At 41.5% G+C, this 22469-nt stretch overlaps 3 protein-coding genes across 5 annotated transcripts in view; 1 reads left to right on the forward strand and 2 right to left on the reverse strand.

The window, feature by feature from the left end:
• The window catches only part of rspo2 (R-spondin 2), a 55303-nt gene extending 44381 nt beyond the window's left edge, over nucleotides 1-10922 (forward strand). For 2 of the 3 annotated variants that reach the window (XM_029504723.1, XM_029504724.1), the window contains one exon: nucleotides 9898-10922. In XM_029504723.1, the coding sequence (XP_029360583.1) occupies nucleotides 9898-10013 (116 nt within the window). In that variant the 3' untranslated portion in view covers nucleotides 10014-10922. Of the gene's footprint in view, nucleotides 1-9234; nucleotides 9241-9897 lie in introns of all 3 variants that reach the window. The other variant, XM_029504725.1, reaches the window with a different exon arrangement.
• Nucleotides 10923-17937: 7015 nt separating this feature from the next.
• Nucleotides 17938-18458, reverse strand: LOC115044860 (hepcidin-like). Its single transcript, XM_029504156.1, has 3 exons — nucleotides 18356-18458; nucleotides 18195-18266; nucleotides 17938-18051 (listed from the first exon to the last, which is right to left on the reverse strand). The coding sequence occupies exons 1-3, from the start codon at nucleotides 18437-18439 to the stop codon at nucleotides 17950-17952; spliced, it is 258 nt and encodes an 85-aa protein (XP_029360016.1). The 5' UTR covers nucleotides 18440-18458; the 3' UTR covers nucleotides 17938-17949.
• Nucleotides 18459-21568: 3110 nt separating this feature from the next.
• On the reverse strand, nucleotides 21569-22103 carry LOC115044861 (hepcidin-like). Its single transcript, XM_029504157.1, has 3 exons — nucleotides 21972-22103; nucleotides 21807-21884; nucleotides 21569-21670 (listed from the first exon to the last, which is right to left on the reverse strand). The coding sequence occupies exons 1-3, from the start codon at nucleotides 22053-22055 to the stop codon at nucleotides 21578-21580; spliced, it is 255 nt and encodes an 84-aa protein (XP_029360017.1). The 5' UTR covers nucleotides 22056-22103; the 3' UTR covers nucleotides 21569-21577.
• Nucleotides 22104-22469: the final 366 nt, after the last annotated feature.

Here is a 22469-nt window from a genome sequence, read left to right on the forward strand (position 1 = left end):
TATATTTTTCTCATCAGAAACGAAACACAACATTAAGCCATTCATTAAAGTCAACTAAAGCTAATTATCCCTCATTTACCCAAGTGCCCGTGGGGCAGGAGAGCCCCATATACTTAGGCCCAGATGTGTCGATGAGTCAGCCGGGAGATAGCAGACCGCAGAGGGGGCTGCTCACTTCTCTCTGAGTCCTGTGGTTTCAAGGCGCATCAGACTCAGCAGGCCAGTCGTGATGCCTGCTCAGTGCCTGGCTGCTGAAGTTACGCCCATGACACCATGGACTGTGTAAAGCCCACTGCAATTAGCCAAGGCTCCATTTAGTGGGGAAAAACTTGATAATGATCCTCCAAATGCCTTAATTCAAAACTGAAAAATAGAGTTACTATCATACCTCACTAGCTGGCGCAGTTTCGAAATCATGCTCAGAGTCACACAAACAGCAGCCAAGCAAACCAACGTCTGGTTGCTGCAGGGGGCCAACAGTTCACATATAGATTCCAGCATTAAAGTCAAACTTCAAGTCATTCCATTTTGGCAGCTCCAAATGGAAGTGGGAATACTGTAACAGTTGTCATAGGCCAGAGACCGTATAACGTCATGTGAGTTAACTCCTCAGAGCAAATTTTCTTCTTATCAGTGCCTGGTGCCTCCACCAGACGTTTAGAAATACTTGCTGAACCACTTTACTGCTGGGATGATGAAATCTGGCCTTTGTTGCTGAGACCAGTTGTCTCAGCATGAGGCATCTGCCCACTGCAGTTGTGAGGAGACATTATATTTTGACTTGAATTTCATATGAAACCCTGTATATGTGCATTGAGTATGAAGCTGTTACCAGAAAAAAAAGAAAAAGGTTTACAACAGTGATGAGTTGCCATTCCCTGTTGAGTCCTCACTTTGCAATTTAGGCCAAAGAACCAGGTGTATTTTTCCCTATAAATCATGTCTAGTGCAGCTTTAAACTAATAAACGTTACATGGATTGGTAAGAATCCATCTGGTCCTGCGTTGAGCCTTTTTAACTCCATCCAGTACAGAGAGTTAGAGCTGCAGAAGTCATGTTTTGCAAAAGTGTCCCGCATAAATCTATGAACAGCTCTTTAAAGCTGTTATAATAGTAAGATCCATGGCTGAAACCAATGAAAAACAAAACATTAATCATATCAGTTAATGTGCTCTGCTTTCCTTATTGTTTGATGTTGTTCAAGCCAATAACTAAGTCAGCATAACACCGGTCCATGGAGATTTGGAAGGTGTAGATGTGCCGTTTCGGAGTTTATCAAGGTTATAAAAATTGCTGCTTCCAAACATTTACTGAGGCAAAGCCGGAGAACCATGGGCCCTTAAGAGGTCTTTTATGACTCATCTAAAATCCTGGATTATGTGAAACAGCCACTGCTGTGATGTTGCTGTTCATGATTTACATTTTGCTCATGATTATTTTAATACGTTTTTCATGCCGGGCAGGAGTGATTCCTTCCCTTTATTCAAATTTCTCAATTTTTCCATATGAACAAACAGCCCCTTCTTGTATTTTCAAAGTGTTTTATTTACATGTTTTCTTTTGATAGCTGCTTATCAGCCAGCTCTACTGAAAGCACCTTTTGTCAAAAGAATAGTGAACTGATCATACAGGCACCTCAAACATCTGTTGAAGTGTCTGCGTTAGGAGAATCTAACCTTCTTTATCACAACCTGATACAAATTTCATCTTTTTATCTTTTTTTTTTTTGAGATTTGACTGGTTTGAGTTTTATTTTCCTCATCTTGTCACAAACCTCTCTGTGTGCAGCAGATTAATGCCACCTGATTGCACAGTAGGGGCCACCAGCAGTGTGTCTTGATGTGCGCCTAAATTCTAATGCATAAATATTAATACAAGCATTCAGAGTTTGACCCTGAGACATCAGATAATTTGCTTCTTCTTTGTTCATTCTCTGGAATTTCAGGAAGAACAAAATTATATTAATTTAGGAAATGTCGACGTGCGATGACAGGTCTCCTCTGGGGCAGTATGCGTATTTACCTAATGATGAACTCCCCCTGATAGTCAGTTCATACCTGAAATCTGTAGCTGCATGACCACACTGCTCTTTTATGCTTTGATGCTTGTTAAATGCAGAAGATGTGAAGTGGTTTTGAAGGCTTAATTTTTGCAGGAGTAACAAAAGCAGTGTTACAAGTGATATAGCTGATTACATTTGTCGTTTACAAATGTAATTACCCGTTCATGGGTAATGAGTGATGATAAATTGATTCAGTTCTGTCAATTAGATTGCTTAACATTGCACAGATGTTAAGAGAGTTTGATGCAGAGCTCTGGTGAAACACTGAATATGAACCTTAACTCTAACCCTTGGATGGGTTTAAGGCTTTGCAATACAGTGTTGACATTCCAGCATCAAAGTGTATCTTGGAAACCTGAGAAATCATCTCCCAAGTTTCCAACTTGGAAATCTGACCTGAAAGCTTCCATTACGTTTTTCCCAGTACAGTAGGAAGAAGTTGTTCCTAACTTTCCAGTGTTTTTGAAACACTGTCTAAGTGTTTAAGTGAAGGTATAGAAGAGGAAATGGCTCTGGAAAGATCAGATCTTACTTTGGAGTTGTTTTGGAAGCCGGCCTAATTTAACATCTGTCAGAGAAGGTTCCTATGAGATAACCTACCTCTGCGCACTTGAGCTGGAGGTGGTAACCCAAACAGCACGAGGGAACAGTTACCATATTGTGAAATGCAGCCGAGCATGACTTTGAACTCCGAGTGGACCGATGGTGAAGAGCTTTAATGTGTTGGGCCGTCCTCTGCTGTGTAACCTTCCATGGCAGGTTGTGGCTGCTCCTGGCTGGTTGTGATTGACCTTCTCCAGAAGGGAAAAAACATGCTGTCTGCACTGACCATCAGGCGTATTAATCACTGCATCAGCCATGCATGTTTTGCCGGGACTCCGCCGCTTAGACGTAATCTCCGAAATCGGGATTTCGCTTAAACTTATTGTCAGTGAAAAGACGCATCAAAGAGCAGAGCGGTGAGCTAACCTGCTTTTTTAATCCCCGTGCAGATCCTACACTGGTTCATAGATGAGAAGTTAATGATCAACTTAATCCCAACATTAGCTTTTTAAATCGGAATGCGTATGTTTTAAATCATTCTCGCCTTGCAGCGTGATGATAGTGAGCAGAGCATGGGGGAAAGGGAATGACAGAATGAGAGAGTGAATGAAAGAGTGTGATCCAGAATAACCTTGTTAGGGCTAAGTGACGCTGTGCAGAGAGCCTCTTGTCAGTTGGCTGGCAAGATGAGCTCCTTGTAAATGATTGTCCTCTCTGTCAAAAGGCTGATTTCTTTTTTCCTACATCTGACGTCTGTGTCTCTCTCCCCCCTTGTTTTCATCTCCAAATATCGTAGCTTTTGCACTCCGCCAGATCCGGGCCTGTTACAAATTTCCGCCTTTTTACACTTTAGTGTTATTTTCATCTGTATCATGTTCTCCTCTGCCTCTAATGTCAAGTCAACCTTCTACCAAATTTCCCTTCCAGGCAGACAGCAGCACAAAGCACCATTAAAAGTTTTGGCCTACCTCTGGCCTACGCCTTAATGAACTATGGGTGACTTGAGGTCAAACAACTGTGTCCCACCTATAAATCAAATGAAAACTTAATTCAGCGGCAATATAGATCAGTGTCAGCATCCGTAACCTTTTCCCAGACAGAGGAGTTGTCGGTGTGTGAGTAAAGAGAGCGCTGGCTGGCTACAGATCCTTTCCCCTTCACAGCATTATAAATGTATGTGTGAGGAGGCCCTTAATGGCTGCTAATCCAATTTCTGCCACTGAAATCAAATCTCACTGGCGCCAGTAGTTCTCTCCTTCCCTCACAAATAATGGCCTCCGCTTGGGCCTGTTTATGAAAAAGACGAGCCGCCAAATATTCGGGTTTTACCTTCCTTAAGTCCACCCGAGTCTTCTTCAAAATTGTTTGCATTTTTTTTTTTTTTTTTTTTTTGCTGTCCCTCCCTTCCTCCCCGCCCGCCTCCATCCCTCCCACCGTGTCCTAAGAAAGTTATTAATTGACCGTCTGCATTGAGTGGAGGGATGGGGGTAACAGGAGAGCTGGGGAGAGTTTTCAGCAGTATAGGATCCCATTTACCGTATGTCTTAATGCCTTCTCGAGGTCAGCCATCGATTTTTCTCAAACCACAAGCAATGGAGATAAGATTAGGTCCTCAGTTCCTGCAAAGCCAATGTAGACCTTAGTGGATGAAATCACTTGGCCTTTGCCGGCAGTCGGTACATTGCTCTTTTTTAGCGGGTCATGGCCTCTGTGATTATAGGGTGACATATACATGCCCTCCAGAGGAGCCTCGGTCAGCAAAGCCAAGAGTGTCTTTTCTTTAGTGGAGAAATCTTTGGTGACAAAAAAAAAAGCCTGCTTTCAGAGGAATGCAACACTTTTTCATGACGCAAACTTTCTCTCATGTAAACTTATACATATTCTTGAGTTCAGTCCCCTTTTCCAAAGCAAAGATATTAGCTTTGACACAGATGATGGGAGCTTTGGCTTTGGCTTCTTTCCCCCTGGATATGGATTTGACTGATTATCTTTCAGTCCATCAGTTGGACAAGTAGTCATACTGCCGTTCCGCAAGGAGATATTATTCTGGACTGCAAGCCTAATAATATGATACGTATAATAGCGCTTAACTCTTAGTTGGATCTTCACCATGCAGTCGGCTCAATTATTGCTGAGAGCCCCAAATAGCATCGCAGGGACATGGAGAGGAAAGGGAGAATGAGAATGATGGGGAAGACGAAGAAAAGGCTGCAGATCCTGACTGGCTTTAAGAGGTTATTGAGGACCGTCCACCACAGTGCGTGCAGAGGAGTTTAATATTTCTGTGCAGTCTGGTTTGACAGCTGAAAAGATTGGAAATGACACTAAGCGTTTCTCAAGCTCACAAAGGTGATACAGAAGCTCACAATCACTGATGCATAGATATAAAATGTACTTATATCATTCTCACGTGTGCGGGTGCGTGGACGCGCACACGCAAGAAAGCATGGACACATAAAAGAATTCTACTAAGGTCATTTTTGACAGCGGTAAACAACCACCACACCACATGCTCTGCTTCTCATTCAGAAATACAAAACATTTTGATTTGCTCTTGAGATGCTTTGTTTGTTTGTTTGATTTACTTTTAATTTCAAACGTCAAAGCTGGCAGCCAGAAGATTGTATCTATGAAGGAAAACTAAACATTGGTGAAATTATGGTTTTGCTGTAGTGATAGTAAACGCAGCCAGAACGGAAAGAAAAATATAAAGAGGGATTATAATTTTGTGATAAAAGTCATATTCTTTTGATTTGAGCCACACTGTGCCAGTTGCAACGTAAAACAAAGACAAGAAAAAAAAAAGAAAGAAAGAAAAGAAACTAGATTTGAAACCAACTGTGCCTTCCAGGACAAAATTATCTCTACATGCTCGAAGATTTATGAATTTGTTCTTCGTTTTGAAAGCAATTGAGATGACTTAATCATTTCTTTCCAGGCAAATTAAACTGTTTCCTCGGTGAACCCTGGTAATCAGCTTAAGTGATTACATTGGTCGTAAATATGAGATGATGAAAGCTCAGTGTTCAGAGTGCATACTGCCCCAAGGAAAGGCTAAATGGGAGTTCTTTGGGTAGTACGATAGACCATCTCAATGGGACTCTATCAGCTGCTGGGGAAAGGGGCTTTATGTGGGGATTGGTTGCCCTCTAGCTGTCAGCATTGAGATTGGGTCATGAAATATAGTCAAACATTGGTGAGGAGATGAGTTGTGCTGCTGTAGTGAGTTGGAGAGTTAGAATTGAAAGCATAGATATAGATATATTTATGGATATATGGTACAATTTAAAGGTGATGACTGAAAAAGTATCAGGGGGTCAGCGTATTATAGTTGGTTCGTAGTCCTGTTTCATATTATCTATATGTAACATGTTATTTAACTTGTGCAGTGTCTCGGCAGCTGCTATCATCTTACAATGAAAGACAAAACAAGGACAAAAAAAAAAAAAATAGGAATAAAAGAGCTGGCAAGAGATCGCTGCAGAGGGAATGCAGTTGAGAAAAGGGGACTTGGAAGTTTTCAGATAACAAGATGGTAATGCTATAAGAAATCACAATTTCAGCCCCAGATCACTCCCAGGGAACATATGTAATCAAAGATAAAGATTCTGCAGTGCATTCAATCTTTATTAAATGCATTAAATATGTGGTTTATTATCAGCACGAGGTCAAGCTTTTTTCCATCTAGCTTGTTCTTTGGATACAGTCTGTAGCTAATAATCTGTCTGTGTCCTATCGAAATGCACGTAATTGATGAACTTACATGTGTTACATCAAAGGTCATATAACCACCTTAAAACACACACACTATGACAATGAAAAGCTGAGACAACAGCCAATGAGATCTGCCACACTGACTAGGTTGGCTAGGAGTTTGCGTTTTGCCATGACTGGGTTTAGCTACTTCTTTATTTTAAGTGTGTGTATATTGTCTACTCAGCAAAATTGTTTTTTTTTTTTTTTCATTCACTGGTCCAGCCAGGGAACATTATAATTTACTAACATTTCGAAAAATTGATTTAGTTTAGGTTTTTAGTTCAGGTTATCTGAAGCAAGATAGCTTTCACATGATACAGCTCCAGTGTTGTAGATGTAAAGTCATCTGTCTCAAAAAAGAATTAAGGCAGATTGTCGTGTTTTTAGCTCAGTTTGTAAACTGCTAGTCTATTCAGAGGCATTATACGTATCTGTTTGAAATAGATTTGATTATGTAAAACAAATCTGAGGCAAGTCTGGTTCGCATCTTCATTCATTTTTGAAGAAATGTAATAGTAGCAGTTTTAAAGCAGACTGCCTTGACCTTTCAACATGTGTTAATATAGTCAAAGCAAGGCAACTGATGGATGAAGGGTTATGACTGGCCCAAATTCATCACAGAGCATCAATGCTAAAGGACTGATCGGTGAACTTGCTAAATCTTGTCCATTACATACCTGTTGACCCCGGTAGCTTATTAAGTTGCAGAATGCCGTTCCATGTGTGCATGTGTATGAGCATGTGTTTTGCGAGTGTTGTTACAGAGAGTAAAACTCTTGGATTACAGATCTCCTGCCCAGTCCTGAACTAGCCAGGAAAACTACTTTTTTAAGTTAACTCTCACATATTTATTTGTGTTTCAAGCAATTGCTGTAAATGCAGGCCTTTTCAGTTTAAATGCAGCGTTGCGTCCAAGGAATGGCCCAGGAGGGCTTTGCCCGTTACAGAGGGAGTTTAATGCTGCACAATGTACTTTATTGCCATCAAATGTAATTCATCTTGAGTTGATTGCTCTGAAAGCCATGTTTATCAGGCACCTAGCAACACTGTTTTGAATGAAAATTACCTCTTTAAAGTGCAATTAGGAAAACAAACCTATAGGCCAAATGCCTTTCAGCTCCAGATTTACTCTAACACACATTATCATACCCTAAATCATGCAAAAAAAAATTTAAAGCGGACTCAGTTAAGCAAGTGTACAAAGTCCTTTGGTAATATCTTTCGGTTGAAGGGCATGAGATTCTGATGGAAGCGATGTGAAAGTAGTTTTCAAAGGGTGAGTTCAACTAGGAGCTGTGCGCGAGAAGCTTTATTACCATGGCTCAGATTGGCAATGTGACTCAAAATAACAAGATTAAATTAATTGCAGGAAATAGCTCTGAGATGGTTTGATGTTTGCATGTGTCTGTATTATTCATTGGGAGACCTTATTAGCTGAGCAATATCTTGCTTTCTCATGCATGTCAGCTTAAATGAGTGAATATTTTCAAATCTACCTCACAGTGTAGCCTCTGAGAATGGGAAATAGGTCTTTTTGTAGGGGTGCTTAAAAGGCCACCGCAATGCCAGCACTTATGAGGAGGCAATTAGAGATAATGCCACATCTTACGCTGTTACCTATTTTTCGTGAGAGAAAAAGCTGGAACAAGTGCAGTAATAAGACCCAGAGCAAGGCATCGAGGGCCTTCGTTTCAGGCTTGTTTTTCTGCAGCACTTTCCTGTGCTTTCCCCTCAGCGAACCATAGCGTGGCCTGTTTCTTTTTGTTCTAGATCAGGATCCAGATAGTGTCTCATCATCCAAGCCTTACTCCACTTTTCCCCCATTAGATTTTCTTTTCCCTTAAATTCCCTCACACTCCCTCCCCCCTCGCACACATACATCTCACACACACACCTCGTTATCTTATTTGCGGCCTTGGCAGTTAGATTGTTGCTTTGCGGTTCGGTAGCCAGAGTTTTTCTCTGTCGCAGAGAACCGTGGGTGCAGAACCTCCACCGCACAAGCTTTCATGAGAGCAGGAAGTTAGTTCCCAGCATGCTTTGCCCATTGCACCAAAACCTGGGATGTATTAACCTTGGGCTGGGGGGCCTTTCCAACTCGGAAAGAGAGTTATGCAACTTCCCATAGTTATCTGCCCCCGCCATTGCAGTGACAGTGAAAAGTGTTGCTCCAAACAGACACTTGTTTAAAACTGAGGTTCAAATGAGTTAGACCAAAAAAAGACTAATATGTGATGTTTCCTCATGCATATGGTTTACTTTTTTATGTAGTGCAGTCTCTTTTATTGGCAAGTGTTACATAAGTTGTTATGCATCACTATAAAGGCCTTTCAGAGTCCATAAGACCCATCAGTGCTCAAAACACACTTTCAATGCAGCCAGGTTTTTAAGATACTTGTAGTTAAAATCTTTTTTTTCCCCCCATGTTTCTATCTTTCTGTTCCAGCGCCTTTATCCAATTTAACTCTGGGACAGTGTAATCAAATCCAAGCACAACTCTCATGTCCTGAGTTATTCAGCCCAAAATAAGCGCATCATGAAATCCATCCCAGCCGTCTGTGGCATGACTTTGCCTTTACATACCCCTGTTTTACAGTAAAATCAATAAAGTAGAGCTCATGGGTCATTTATCTGGGTGTTTCAAATCAAACCCCTGCAACCATCAATGCGTCGCATCAGGTCATCAGTGGTTGTCATGTAAACCATATTCTGAGCCGGCGATCAGGTACAAATTTAGCTTAACGTTGTCAGAGCCTGACTGATCAATATTCGTGGGCAAGTGCCGTGATTAATACTACAGCCCCGTCCTCAGCACCCTTAAAGCAAATATGCTTAGCGCAGCACAGAGCAGCTGCCAACAGTCTGCACAGTAGGGCCAGGTCAGCGGGGTTATGAGGGCAAAATGTTTTTCTGTGGAAGACAGATTTGCATGAATATCATCATGTGAAAAAAATGCCTGAATTAAATTTTTCTTGTGGAAGCCTTAGCGCTTCAAAGCAGTTTCCCCAATAGGACTTACAATAAATAGAATGTATTTTGGTCAAACAAGCTGAGAGTTCTTTGGAAGACAATGCTTGTGCATAATATGCCAAGCAGTGAGTAATTCCACAAATTTGTGTAGGAATTTACCTTGTGTAAACACAGTATTACTTTGGCCCTGAGAGCTCAATGGGCTGCAGCTTAAAACAAACACATATGAACCCTCACACAAGCAAATAAAGTAGCACAGGCAGCAACAGGAGTTTTTCCAGGAGGCACAAAAAGTGCTGTCTGTGCTATTTGCAGCATCGCATGCAATCAATTGTCCGAACGTTGCAGCACATGTTACCAAATAAAAAGTGTGGCCGAATTTGCTTGCTATTTAAAGTTGCAAATCTAAATTTAAACTATATTTTGATGTGGGCTATATTATAATATTAACAAGCTAAATTATAATTAGATTACAACTTAAACGAAGCCATTAAAACAGGACGTCCATTACTTTGAGAATTTCTTGCAGGAGTACTCATTTATCTTTTTTGCCTCCTTACTTCCAGGTGGCTCAGGGAAGCACCGACCCAAAGAACCAAAGAAGAAGAATAAGCAAAGGCTGCGGTTTCGGGCCCAGAACCAGCACAGTGACCACTTGGCCTCTGCGCGTTCCAGCCAGTGAGGACTGAAACTACCCACTGAACAAAAGAACCAACGCAAAGCTGCTAGTCGCTGCTGCATCCATATTCTGACCGACAACTATCACGAATCCCATCACCTCCCCACCTGCCTCCAAGCCCTCCCTCCCACGTCCCCCGCTGCTCACCGGGACACGGCCGTGACTCAAAAGCCCATCATCACAAAAAATGTATGTCTAACGTGCGATAGTAACAACACACTAAACAGATGCTTTGTGTCTCCGCCTTCCCGCTGCTCCTCTCCTGACTGCAGTGACCAGCCAAAGGTGACTCCGTATCCCCTGCTCCAACCCTTGCCTTGCCTTGTGGACCTTTACAGTTGACATTACTGAACTAATTTCCCGTCATTAACAATGTCATTAACCATCCCGGGCGATGGAAGATGGACCGGCAACTAGAGACTGTCGAGACGTGCAAGCCAGATGGAGGGGGGTGGATAAGAGAGAGGAAGTAAGGGAAGCTAAACTGCTCGCAGAATGCAGGGGGTGGGGGGTTGAACCAGGGAGGATGAATAAAAGATGGAGGATGAAGAGGCAGAAGAGATTCGGCTGAAGCAAATGATGCTGATGGACAAGAAAAAGGCATCTTAAACTGAAAGAGACTGTTTGTTTTTTGTTTTTTTTTCCTTCCTATATTTATGTCAAAGCTACCCTCACCTTCCCTCTAAATGGAGATGGAGTGTTCCCATGAGTGGCCTTTATGGTATGTACATTTTTGAGAGTAATATTAAAGAAATTACCATGCATAGTTGCAAAGTATTTTATTCTCAGCACAAACTGTTTACGTTCAGACCGCTTTATGCTCTAACTGTATAGTGTGGATAAAAAAAAAAAAAGAAGAAATTTAGTTGTTCGACTAGCATGGCAACAGACTCATGTACATAGTTTATCTAATTATAAAAGCTTATTACTGTATTTTCAGTATTGACTCGTTCACCGTTCTAAATGTTTTAGAGATAAAAAGGTTGTAATACCAAGCTACAGATAAAAATGATTAAAAACAAATAATAAGCATAGCCGCCACATAGCTATTTCATTTATATGGTATATATTTGATTTATTTATTAATTCTATTTTGTACTTTTTTTTTGTTCAGTGAGAATTTTGCCTCATACTGTTACTCTTGTATGCTGAAATATTCTTTGAGTTCCTTATAGCGGTGCATATCTTTAATATGTGGAAAAGGTTTCTGTCTGATGTCACGCAACGTGTTGTATTATTCATTTGACCTCATCTACTGATTTCAATGTTTCAAAGAAGAAAAAACAACAAATAAAACTATGCTTTGACATATTCTAGGTTTAATAATTAGGACTCTCCAAATGTATGGTCATAGGACTGCATATGTGTACATTGTGTTTTATTAAAATACACTTCATGTGACTGTACAATGAAGCCTTCATTATTTACCACGGTTATAATATATGTGGCTAAACTCCAAAACTGCTGTTTCCCTTGTTTCACTCAATGTGCAATTATGTGATTTCAAAAACATTTGCGAAATCCATCATGTAGCACTGCATGACACAAGTCGTATCTCCAGCCAAAGGATTGGACATGGTCGATTGGGCCTTAACTGCATGACGGTACCGTTAAGGGTTTGTAATTCGGTATGACGTAGCCTCATGACTGCTACAAAACCAGCACATGTCATCGGTGGCTTATTCATTTCCACCATCATACTGTAATGCATCCACCAACATGCATTTGGCGGTGGCACTTGTCTTTCATCACGCGCACACATTTGATCACCTCTTTATGTGATGCATGTCGCACTTATTTACTTTTATTGTCCTCAAAACATCAAAAAACCACTTATAGAAGTCTTACATGGGCAAAGAGAAAATGTTTTAATGCAAGTCACGGCTAATTTAGCCCAAGATTCGAACTGTATAATTATTGTCCCAAAGGAGAAAAAAAATCCAAATCTGCCAGACAGCTCATGGATACACAGTAACAGATGAATTACATAGTGTCACATATATATCATCCTGAGAGACACAGACCACAGTCTTCCTGCCCTGGTCGGTTCCCCAAAATCGCACATGATATTTCCATAGGGAGGCTGTCGGCGTTAAAATATCCTCCTCTTTATGTGCTCTGTGTCTACCTTCAGGCTTAATGCTGAGCAGTTGGAAGTGCCTGAACATCTTTCACAGGTGCTCAAAGAGACACAGTATATTTTACACAGGAGCCTATTCATTTTCACAGCTTAGCACTTCCACAGTGACGTTTGCCCTACGGAGTCCCAGAACTGACAAAACGCAGCAAAAGGTTTTCAGTCTAGTCACATGTAAGTAAATATGTAATAAATAAATAATACGAAACTCCTCAGTTAAAGCTAACTTTTATTAATGCTAATGCTTGTTACACATATTATTCTTCAGAGTATAAATTCATGCGACAGCAGCTACAGATCCTAACACAGCCTAGCTTCAGGCATAACTATATTCCACCATATATAATTATTATTACATTGCGCTATATTATAGTGCACATCCTTTCCATATAGTCGTTAACATTTCCGCATTTTACAAAATAGCAGTGGTGATTAGTCAGTACATACAATTTTGGGGTACTTTTACTCCCTGTATTCTGTATGTATTGCAATTTTATGCTCCTATATTCTTCAATACCACTCAATTTCAGAGTGAAATATTAAGGAATTAAATTTAGTAGTACTTTTTTATTATTAAGTTGATCCAAAGAACGTGGTTACTTTTCAAAATTATATTTTGAGACCCAAATTCCGCCAACCTTTTATGACAAGAATTATGGAGAAACATATGACTTCACATTTGTGTGGTTCATGGCTCCTGAGACTCATCATGTCACCCACGCAGTAGGTTGGTAACCACTGAACTAAACTCACAACCGTGCTGCATATAAATGTATATAAACTGTAACTGTCAGGGTATTTACTAAAGTGAAGGCTTTAAAAACATCTTCCACCATTGTAAAATTGTACATTCTTTTCAAATAAACTTTAACATTGGACAGTTAAACCCAACAAGCAGATCTGTGAAGCCAGTTAGGTCCACCAGTGAATGAAGCAAAGCAAAACTGACTGTTGCAGGGAATGAAATAAGGCGTAGATGTAGCAAGTTGTTTTTAAAGCCATCTGCTGCTGGTTACAAGTTAATGAACGATTCACAGATGTCATCCCCTGGGCCAGACTATCACTGCTCCAGACTGGGGGATTAAACCTTAAGGCTTACGGAGAGGAACTGCACTGAAGTGGATTCATTAAGCGCAAGACCACCACTAAAGCGTACAGTACAGCAGCCTACAATGGAAAAAGACGGCCACAAAAGAATCACATCACATATTTCTGATGAGCTGGCCTGTTTACGTATTCCCCCTTCACCTTTCCCCTTTGACATCAATCCCACTTTTCTGTTTTTCTACTGCTGTGAGAAGCAATGATGGAATTCTTCGTCTTGTTAAGAGGGTTAGCAGTCATCCACACATCAGAAGGAACGGTCCTCCCTGTGCAAACCACTTCTGTGTGCGTGCGTGCGTGTGTGTGTGTGTGTGTGTGTGTGTGTGTTTAATGTTTGTGCTGCATGTGGTTAGGTGGCTGAGACTGAAGCTCCCTTTTAATCTGACAGAGAGCATTTTCATTAGTTCTGTTGGATCCTATTATTAAAGCCTGCTTCAAAGACACAACAAGTGAAACCACTAACAGGAAACGACCCAGTGGGCTTGAAACTGTATAGATCAGTGATAGCAATCTGTGCCCATAAAGCAGGTTGTTTTGGCATGTAAGAGCATCTATTGTAAACACTATATGTACCACCCATGACAGTAAGCGGATAAGGGAGCTCTGCGCTACATTTATATCCCGAAGCCTACAGTCAGAGCGCAGTTGTGGCACATGTGACACATTCATTCCGTCGCAGATGGCAGGAATGGAAGTTATGACATTGGTGGGGCAACTAAGATTGCCCGGGATAGTAAATGTTGTAATAATTTGCTGTTTTTAATAACTGTATAATGAGCCATTGCTTGCCCTTTGGGTTGAGGCAAATATGGAACCCTTAATCCTCATATGGTTTAGCCATGGTGTTTGGCATGAGCCTAAACAGCAACGAGCAGGAACTTGATGGTGTCAAAGGACAAGCAGATCTTAATATTTTCTACAAGTTTGCCATATGTTAACCATCATGGTGTGTACAAACCCGCTAAATGGTGGCATTAACGGGTGACTTTTACTGCTGAACTCGCTCCTAATTGCAACAGCGCAATCCAAAGTCAACTCTCTATGCAGATTTTGGCTTCTGCTGGAATTGCTAGGTAACAAGTTAATCCTAGAAATAAATATGCTCTTCAATAAAAGCCAACTGTCTGTGACAGTTATTCACTTTGCTGTAAGGACGTTTGAAATGAAAACGCGTCAAAAAGAAAAGATTCAGAGCTGTGCTGGAGGCAGATGGATGAAGCTGTGTGGCTGGAAAGCACAGCCATGAAGCAACTTGTGCCTCACCTGCTGTACAGGAAAAGAAAAAGATTCATGGTGTTAATGTTGACCTCGCACATTAATATCACCATGCTGTGTTTTCTCTCTCTTTTTTTTTTTTTTTTCACGCTGGGACGACAAATGAGGAGATATTTATGAGTCCCCGGCTGCGGTAATGTTTCTGTGATTCGGCTTCGTAACAGCAGGTGCAAGTGAGGACATGGGATTTATTTTTATCACCCTTCATTATATGGAACAGACAGGCATTTCTATACCAACCTTAGGTTTTCCTATGGGCGCTGTAACTATTTTTTTGGCTTATTTAATCTCATGTTCCTCAGGCTTTTTCTCCCACACCGACATCCAAACACAACACAAAGCCATTGTCCGCGTTCACCTGAGGGGAATATAGGCAGAGCAGCAATGTCCTTCCACTCAGGATGTGACATACAAGGGCTTTATGACCTGAACTGAATCACACTGCACACCTTAAACACATTACAGGCTGGGCAAATATTTCCTCTTACTGGTGCTCTGAGAGCCATGGGCACAATCATTATATTGGGCTCAAGAGCCAGCTGTTGAGGACAAATCCACAAGGATTCTTATTTTCCCCTGCCTGACTCTCTGGCAGCCATACTCCATTCATTCAATTTTTATATGTGCCTAGTAGCCGTGTTACTACCGGTTTCAAGGGAGGATTAATCAAAAACAGGTCCTATTAAAGTATATTAAGACCAGTTGAATTGGATATAATATGCTCAGTAGGGGCCCAGAAGGGTTGTATCTGAGCCATAGCTGACACTTGTGGCTTTTAGGAGACGGGATATGTTCTTCTGTAGTGGCACTGCACTGCTTCCGGCAATGAGGCAACGGAGAGGGGGTTATTCACTTCAGCCAAGTGTTGCTTTGTGGGAAAGTAGATTTTAAGTGGGTACGAGCACGGCAGGGGGTAAAGGAGGGTCTCATTGTCCAGGAATGTTTATCTCCTCCCCCCAGCCCTCATTCACGGCCGGATTATGCAGTGCCATGCTTCAGAAGCAACCTTTGCCTCCAAGTGGAGGGTCTGTGGGGAAATATTCATTCATACACACACACATGTACAAGCAGGCATAATACTACTAATAAGAAGCCAGCTTGATTGCTTCCCCAAGGTGCAGAGAGTAGGTGGGAGCAGAGCCACGTTGTATCTCGGCCTCTCTCGCCGGGCTGTCAGAGAATGACTGGAGCCAGTGATGCTCCCAGCAAGTGCAACGCTGTCATCATCCCCTAGCAGAGCAGATTTTATTGGGCAGTGTGTGGGTTGGAGAAACGTGTTTAATCAACTCAGCTGTAGGGGAGGTCTTGACCTCATGACAGTGGTTCCCAGCCTTGATTGCAAATGTGTGTGTGTGTGTGTGTGTGTGTGTTTGTGAGTGTGTTTCTGAATGGCTCCCAGCCTTTGCCGTGGAGTGTGACCTGCGGTGGAGCCTCTGGTTCACACTGTGCTCTGCTGTTGCTTGTTTTAGTGATTAACTGTAGAAAGTGATGACTAATCTGTCGGTTACAGTCTGAAACAATTGCAGTCAAAGTAAATATTACAGCCAACGGTGGATGTAATGTGGCCCTCTGGATCTAATCAAGACCTGCAGGGCTAACAGTTGTAGGAAGTGTGAGATGTTCATTTTAAAATGAAATATAATACAACCGTAGAGGGATGAGTCTGTAAAATTGGTTTGTTTCTTACCAGCCACGGTTAACTCATACGATTAGATAGGAAGGAGCACGAAGTGATCTAATTGTTTGTTGTTATTTTTCACATGAATAGTCCAATTCCATTTTCTGCCATGTTGCCACCTGCTGGTGTGTTGCTCACCCACCATTCTGGTCAAAAGTGCAATATCTCAACAACTATTTGAGGCTTTGTAATGAAATGATTGTGATGGTGCGACGAAGCCAAGTACAGCCAAGTACATTGCTGTTTTCCTCCTTCTTCTTCCCTCTATCACTATCATGAGTTGTGACATATCTATCGCATGGTTAGCCATAAAATTTGACTGGTTGATGTAACGGTAGTTTTCTGTTTTCTTCTCCAAAACACATTCCTGAAGTTACAATTTCAACATGATAGCGGCAAAGTGTGTTTATTGTGCTAATCAGCATCTGCTAGAGTTTAAAATAACCAACAGCAACATTCATTTGATTTCTCAGCTCGCCAGCCGACCACTTTAGATGGAGCACTATTCTAGCTAAGATTTATAGAGCGAATGCACTAGAGTTCACCGATGAACAGGCCCCTAATTGGTGCCTGCATTGAAATTTGTGAATGCATATGTGGGTATGAGTCAGATAAAATAAACCACATGGTGCGTGTGTGTGTGTGTGTGTGAGGCAGCTGAATAGAACCCTCTGCGCTCATTTACTATCTCCTTGTGTGGTTTGGCAGCAGATCTGTTGGTATGGGGGCGTACAATGGGCATCCGTCTGGGCGCGAGGCAGGCCTGGCACCATGCTCAGCCCCCTGCAAGGCTGCATGAGGGTGGGATCAGGGCTGGAGTCCTCCAGGCTCCAGTCTGGTAGCCTGTGCGTGTGAGTGTTAGCAAATGTGTGTTTTGGGGTGTTGGTTGGTGCGTTAATTAAATCCCAATCACGCAGGCTTAAACCACAGGTTCACCATTGTTCTGCTTGTCACTTACATGACCTGCATATGTTGACCTCTTGGTATGTAGTTTCACTGTTCATACCTCTATCACAAAGTCCATCGGAGACTGTTTTACCTAATCATTTCTTCACTGAATTAACACCAGACCATTCATGTGACCTTTTTGGTCATTATACTTGTGGAGCGTAATCCAGCCATGCTTGAAAGCACAACAGCATGCATAGCACCATGGCCAGATGCCATACCTCCCTGTACTATACTGAGTAATGGCGGAAGCACAGCTGAGCTGAGCTGGGCCTGGTGCGCAATTGGTCAGGAGACCACCCTCAAAAAATAAGATTTCCTCTGAAAGTGTTAGAGCCCGGTGGAAGACGTGACTTCCTTCACGCCAGAGCATGTGGGCTTGTATGAGTTATGTGTTATGGACACTATATCAATAATAACAGCAATTAAAGTTCTGAGCTGACAGTTCATTTGCTGCACTTTATATTTACACTTGCATATTTACTTGACACCGGAATGAAACCTAAGTAGTAAAACGTGAAATACTTGTACCTGTTTAATCCATTTGTTTATTTCCTTTTCGTTGCACTACTCCACACAAAGAAGAATAAAATATGAAAATATGATAAAATATGAATATGTAGAAATACAAATGGTCCCCAAACCTCATGCAGTAATCCAGTAGACAAGATACACAATCCAAAATATAATAGGAAATGAAAATGAGGACACAGTAAAGTGGCATGTTCTGCAAAATTGCCAGCATTTTAGGGAACGCAGGCAGCTTTTTGTGGCGACTGCTGCTTCTTTTCTAAACCTCACTCACAGCACATCCCGCAGACGTCGGGAACACAGCAGCCACAGCAGAGCTGGCACCTAAGAGGGCCACCATAAGTCTTCTCCCTGATGTCATATGGCATCTGTGTGACAGGCAAGACACGTGAGCTAAGTCAGTCTTTTTTCATCGGCAAAAGAATCAGGGACTTTGGAGGAGAAACACCTTTCAATGCATTTGCCTGATCTCAGGCTAAATGCTCTAATGTATTTAATCAAATAAACATACCATCCATGTTTCTACAGACGTCTCCTCCTCTTCTGCACCCTCATCGCTCACTGCCTCCTCTGGCTCTTGCGCCTGATAATGAATTGTAAACATTTATGAATGGCACCTCGGAGCCATGACAAAATGCTCTGAAATGAGATGAGTTCAAGTGGAGCTCTTACTCCAGTTAATGGTAATGCAGCGCTCTCCTGAATGTTAATGAAGGTGAGCACAACCACTGCAACTGCAGAAGTGAACGCCTTCATCGTTTATTGCTACACTCCGATGGCACTTTTCAGCTCTTGTCTGATGGTTGAGTGTGTAAAACAGGCTGGTATTTATACTCACTGAGTTGTGGCGTCATCACAGGCTGCATAAGTTGGAATTTCCTGAGCAATGTTAAGAGGATGTTTTCTGTTTGTTTATTTGACACAATATTTGTTTTGCGTTTATCCAGTTCTAAAATGCCCAGTTTTAGAGCAAAGGTGCTCTGTGTAAAAGTGCAATAATACTCCTATTTTAATGTTCTTGAGAGAGACAGAAATAATTTTTTCCAGTAAGGTACATGGGTCCACCTGCTGTATCACTTGGCTCAGAGAACTTTTTTGGATTTTGGTGTGTATCGTAAAGGAATGTGGTTAATTGTATCTGGCCATGAATAAAACAACTATATTATATAATGTTCTAGAAGAAGAACTGCCCTAATGTACACATTGAAAATGATTCATGGATTTGGAAAACCATTTATTGCCTTATTTTTCCTCTTTGCAATAGAATTCCATTGGGATCTGCACTGCTTTTGTTCCCTTTTATTGTGTGTTTGTCCCCAGTCTGTCTCCCCCATCTGGTTGTATTTTGTGTGTATCTTGGGCTGGGCATGGCTGACCTGATTTTACTCTCATACCTCATCCTCACTGATTGCCATCTCTTCCTGCGTCTGATTTATACCTGACTTTTCTCTTTCTAGTTTCTTGTTGAACCTTCGGTGGATGTCCATGCCAATTTAGCCTCTTTAAGAAAATTCTTGGCTTGTGTTGGATATGATTGTTTGGATATCTACTAATTCCATGATCTTTGTGGCCAGATCATCCACACTGATGTATTCCCATCAAGCCGTGTCCAGCCTTGATCCGCCATCATTCCTGGTTCTTAATCTTATCCTGCGCTCAGCCTGTTCTGACTCTCGTTCCGGCCCCTTCCAGCGCTCACCTGATCCCGGTCCTACTCTCCTGGTTCCATTCTCGGACCGCCTGCTCTGTGTTGCCTGATTCTACGCCAATGAGTCGTTGCCACACAAGCTCACCTATAATCCGAGATGTGCTTGTCAAACCAAACCAGCTCCATTTACTACAAGTCTGCTGCTCAGCGATTATTCAAACCTGCTCAATAACCTGTATAATTTTATGTTTTTGGTTTTTTTTTATATCTTTCATTACTTAGTGTAAAAAGATCAGGTTATAAATAATTGCATAAATATACAAAGGTAAAATGGTTGTTAAATGAACTGTGTACAGTTGAGACTGATAAGGCCAAGGGTCAGAGGGTTTCAGGTTACTTCTGGTACTCCCCACCTTGTGCAATAAAAAACACTCCCGATAGCATGCCACCCGTTTACTGATAACCTGATTTTTTTCTGCGGTGGCTGAGGGGGTTCCTATTTACAGTACCATGAATAGTTACGCACAAGTATACTTCTTAATAAACTATTGAACCTTGAATTACGTAATGATGAACACGTCAATCAAAAACTACAAGAGCAGCAGAGCAAAGGTCAAAGTTCCTTAGCAGTAGCTATAGTGCATGCATGCATCTCTGATGCGTTTAGACCACATAGTGAAACTAAAGATGGACAAGCTTCCATGATGTTGTAGGTTGCTGGTGAATGGGCAGTTCTTACCATCTTGCCAGTGCTGAGATATACTAATATAGGTAAAGAAGAAGTGGGTGTGAATAACAGATCTGCACAGTAGTTTGGGACAAGCAGATGTTCTCTTACCTGCTATACCCTTATTTATGCAAAGCTTTAAGCTGTACTAATAAGTTGAAAATTAGCTATGAAGAATAAACCTCAGTTTTGTGCCAGGCTGTAAACATGTTTATTTCTTCTGGAACATTGGGCATGTCACAATGGAGATCGACTCACTTTTAGAGCCTCTAAGTGGCCATTAGGGAAACTGTAGTTTTGGACACCAACACTCACTCACTCAACTTCTACCACTTCTGGGTTGTTTCTACTGTTTCTTGGTTGTGCGGGTTGCTGGAACCAATCACAGCTCAAATTGGACAAGGGCGGGGTGCACCCTGGACAGGTCGTCAGTCCATCACAGGGCCAACACACAGAGACAAGCAACCACTAACACTCACACTCAGACCTACAAAAAATTTTAGATGCACCAATCAACCTAAACATGCATGTCTTTGGACAGTGAGAGGAAAAATTCTGCAAATTTCTTTTTATGGGGCAACAGCACTAACCACTACACCACCATGATCCCCTGACACCAACACATTATCAGAGACAGGATTTGTTATTGTTTAAATGGTGTAAATTTCTGTTTTCAGTTTTGGATTGTTTTAATTGACCTTAATGACATTGACACAACAAATGATATATAGGTGGAATATTAATAATTTTGCAGGAAGCGTGACATGAATCAAGAACGAAACACACTATAAACTGTCTAACTTTGTTTCACTGGAATCTATATCAGAATATTTGTGTTCAGAATAATAGATGTGTTCAGATAATGCCATTTTTCTCTGCACATCAGGGCACACAGTCACCAACAGCTCTGGCCACACTTTATTTCAAAGTCCTCTTCTGAAACCATCATACTTACTTTTATTTAAGCATGAAATTATCCACCTTTTTCACATTAAAAACTTTGCGTTGTCCTCGCAGGAAAATCACAGGTCATCACAATCATCAGCAAATGTTGTGCTCCATTCATGTGTCCCAGTAAGTTATCACAGTGGAGCAGTTACTGAACAATACCAGCACCTTCACACTGCAGCAGCTACATGGAATTCAGCCATCAGACATTTTCTTATTCACATGTGACTTTCATAATGTGAATTGGTAAAACCTTTTCTGTGAAAAGGCTCGAAAAGCTCTCTCAGTGTAGACTATGAACAGTGTTGTGAGGGTAGCAAAAACACAATCACTTACATTGCCAACAAAACACATTTACACAGTAGAATATGATTTTGTCGAGGTTTATTGTGATAATATCAGTTCCATCACACATTGAGGATAACATGAGGATCATGCAATAATGTCACTGAGCACATGCTCAATGCAGCTTGACCAAATCCAAAAACATCATATTTCACAATAATACAGAGCAGTCAAACTACTGTAACACAAATGAATGAATATTTAGTGGATGCTGGAGCAGGAATCTTCAGAATTTGCAGCACAGTCCGCACATGCCGGGTATGCAGCAGTTGCAGCAGAAGCGACACTTGATGCCACGTTTTTGTCTGTTATGAGGCATCTGTGTGAAAGACAAGACACATCAGAAGGTGTTCATCTCCAACATTATCCCTCCCTCCACTTATTCAACAAGCATCCACTTCCATCTCAACCATCTCATGCTAATCATCTCCATGGATTCAGTGAGCTGAACATACCATCCAGGAGTCCACCGGTGTCTCCTGATATTCAACAGCTGGATTATCCATCATCGCTGCTTCCTCCAGCTCCTCTACCTGTTCATGAAGGAACCAAAACTTAGCGGTCTGTTGAGACATTTGCGGCTGAAGAGCAGAAGAAATGAGTTGATGTCAGGTTCTTACTTCACTAACTGTGGCAGAACTCTCCTGAACACAAATAAAGGTGAGCACGACGGCCACTGCAACTGCAACTGTGAATGTCTTCATCTTAGGAGAGTGGGACTTGTTAAGTTGTTATATTCTTCAGCTCTTTGCTGTCTCTTCTCACCTCCTTTGAGTTCTCCTGTCTGATGCTTGAATGTGCAGCATATGCTGCTTTTTATACTCACTCAGGCCACTGTTTCCTCATCATGGACAGCACAGTATCTGATTTCAGGAGCAGCCTTGTATCCAGCCTGAGGAAAGCTGGGAATGGGAAATTCCTCTTTTACACTAACTAGACATTCTTGAACTTTGTCTGTTGGACGACATCATTTCAACTGTAGAAACTGCAGAATATCAGTTCCATGCTTATTCGAAGTTTAACTCTTCCAAACATCTTTCATTATATCTGATAAAGAACAAATGTGGGTGCATTATATTTGTCTTTACATGATGATATAAGATCATTTGTTAGTTCAT

The sequence above is a fragment of the Echeneis naucrates genome, chromosome 6 (genome assembly GCF_900963305.1).
Source record: "Echeneis naucrates chromosome 6, fEcheNa1.1, whole genome shotgun sequence".
NCBI lineage: Eukaryota > Metazoa > Chordata > Actinopteri > Carangiformes > Echeneidae > Echeneis > Echeneis naucrates.

Bases quoted from the DNA above. Each gene is read 5' to 3' on its own strand.
- LOC115044861 (XM_029504157.1), bottom strand. From the start codon at position 22,055: ATGAAGACATTCACAGTTGCAGTTGCAGTGGCCGTCGTGCTCACCTTT. The intron at 21,885-21,971 runs GTAAGAACCTGA...CTTCATGAACAG, and splicing joins GTTCTGCCACAGTTAGTGAA to GTAGAGGAGCTGGAGGAAGC. The intron at 21,671-21,806 runs GTATGTTCAGCT...TCTTTCACACAG, and splicing joins CACCGGTGGACTCCTGGATG to ATGCCTCATAACAGACAAAA.
- LOC115044860 (XM_029504156.1), bottom strand. From the start codon at position 18,439: ATGAAGGCGTTCACTTCTGCAGTTGCAGTGGTTGTGCTCACCTTCATT. The intron at 18,267-18,355 runs GTAAGAGCTCCA...ATTCATTATCAG, and splicing joins CTGCATTACCATTAACTGGA to GCGCAAGAGCCAGAGGAGGC. The intron at 18,052-18,194 runs GTATGTTTATTT...CCTGTCACACAG, and splicing joins CGTCTGTAGAAACATGGATG to ATGCCATATGACATCAGGGA.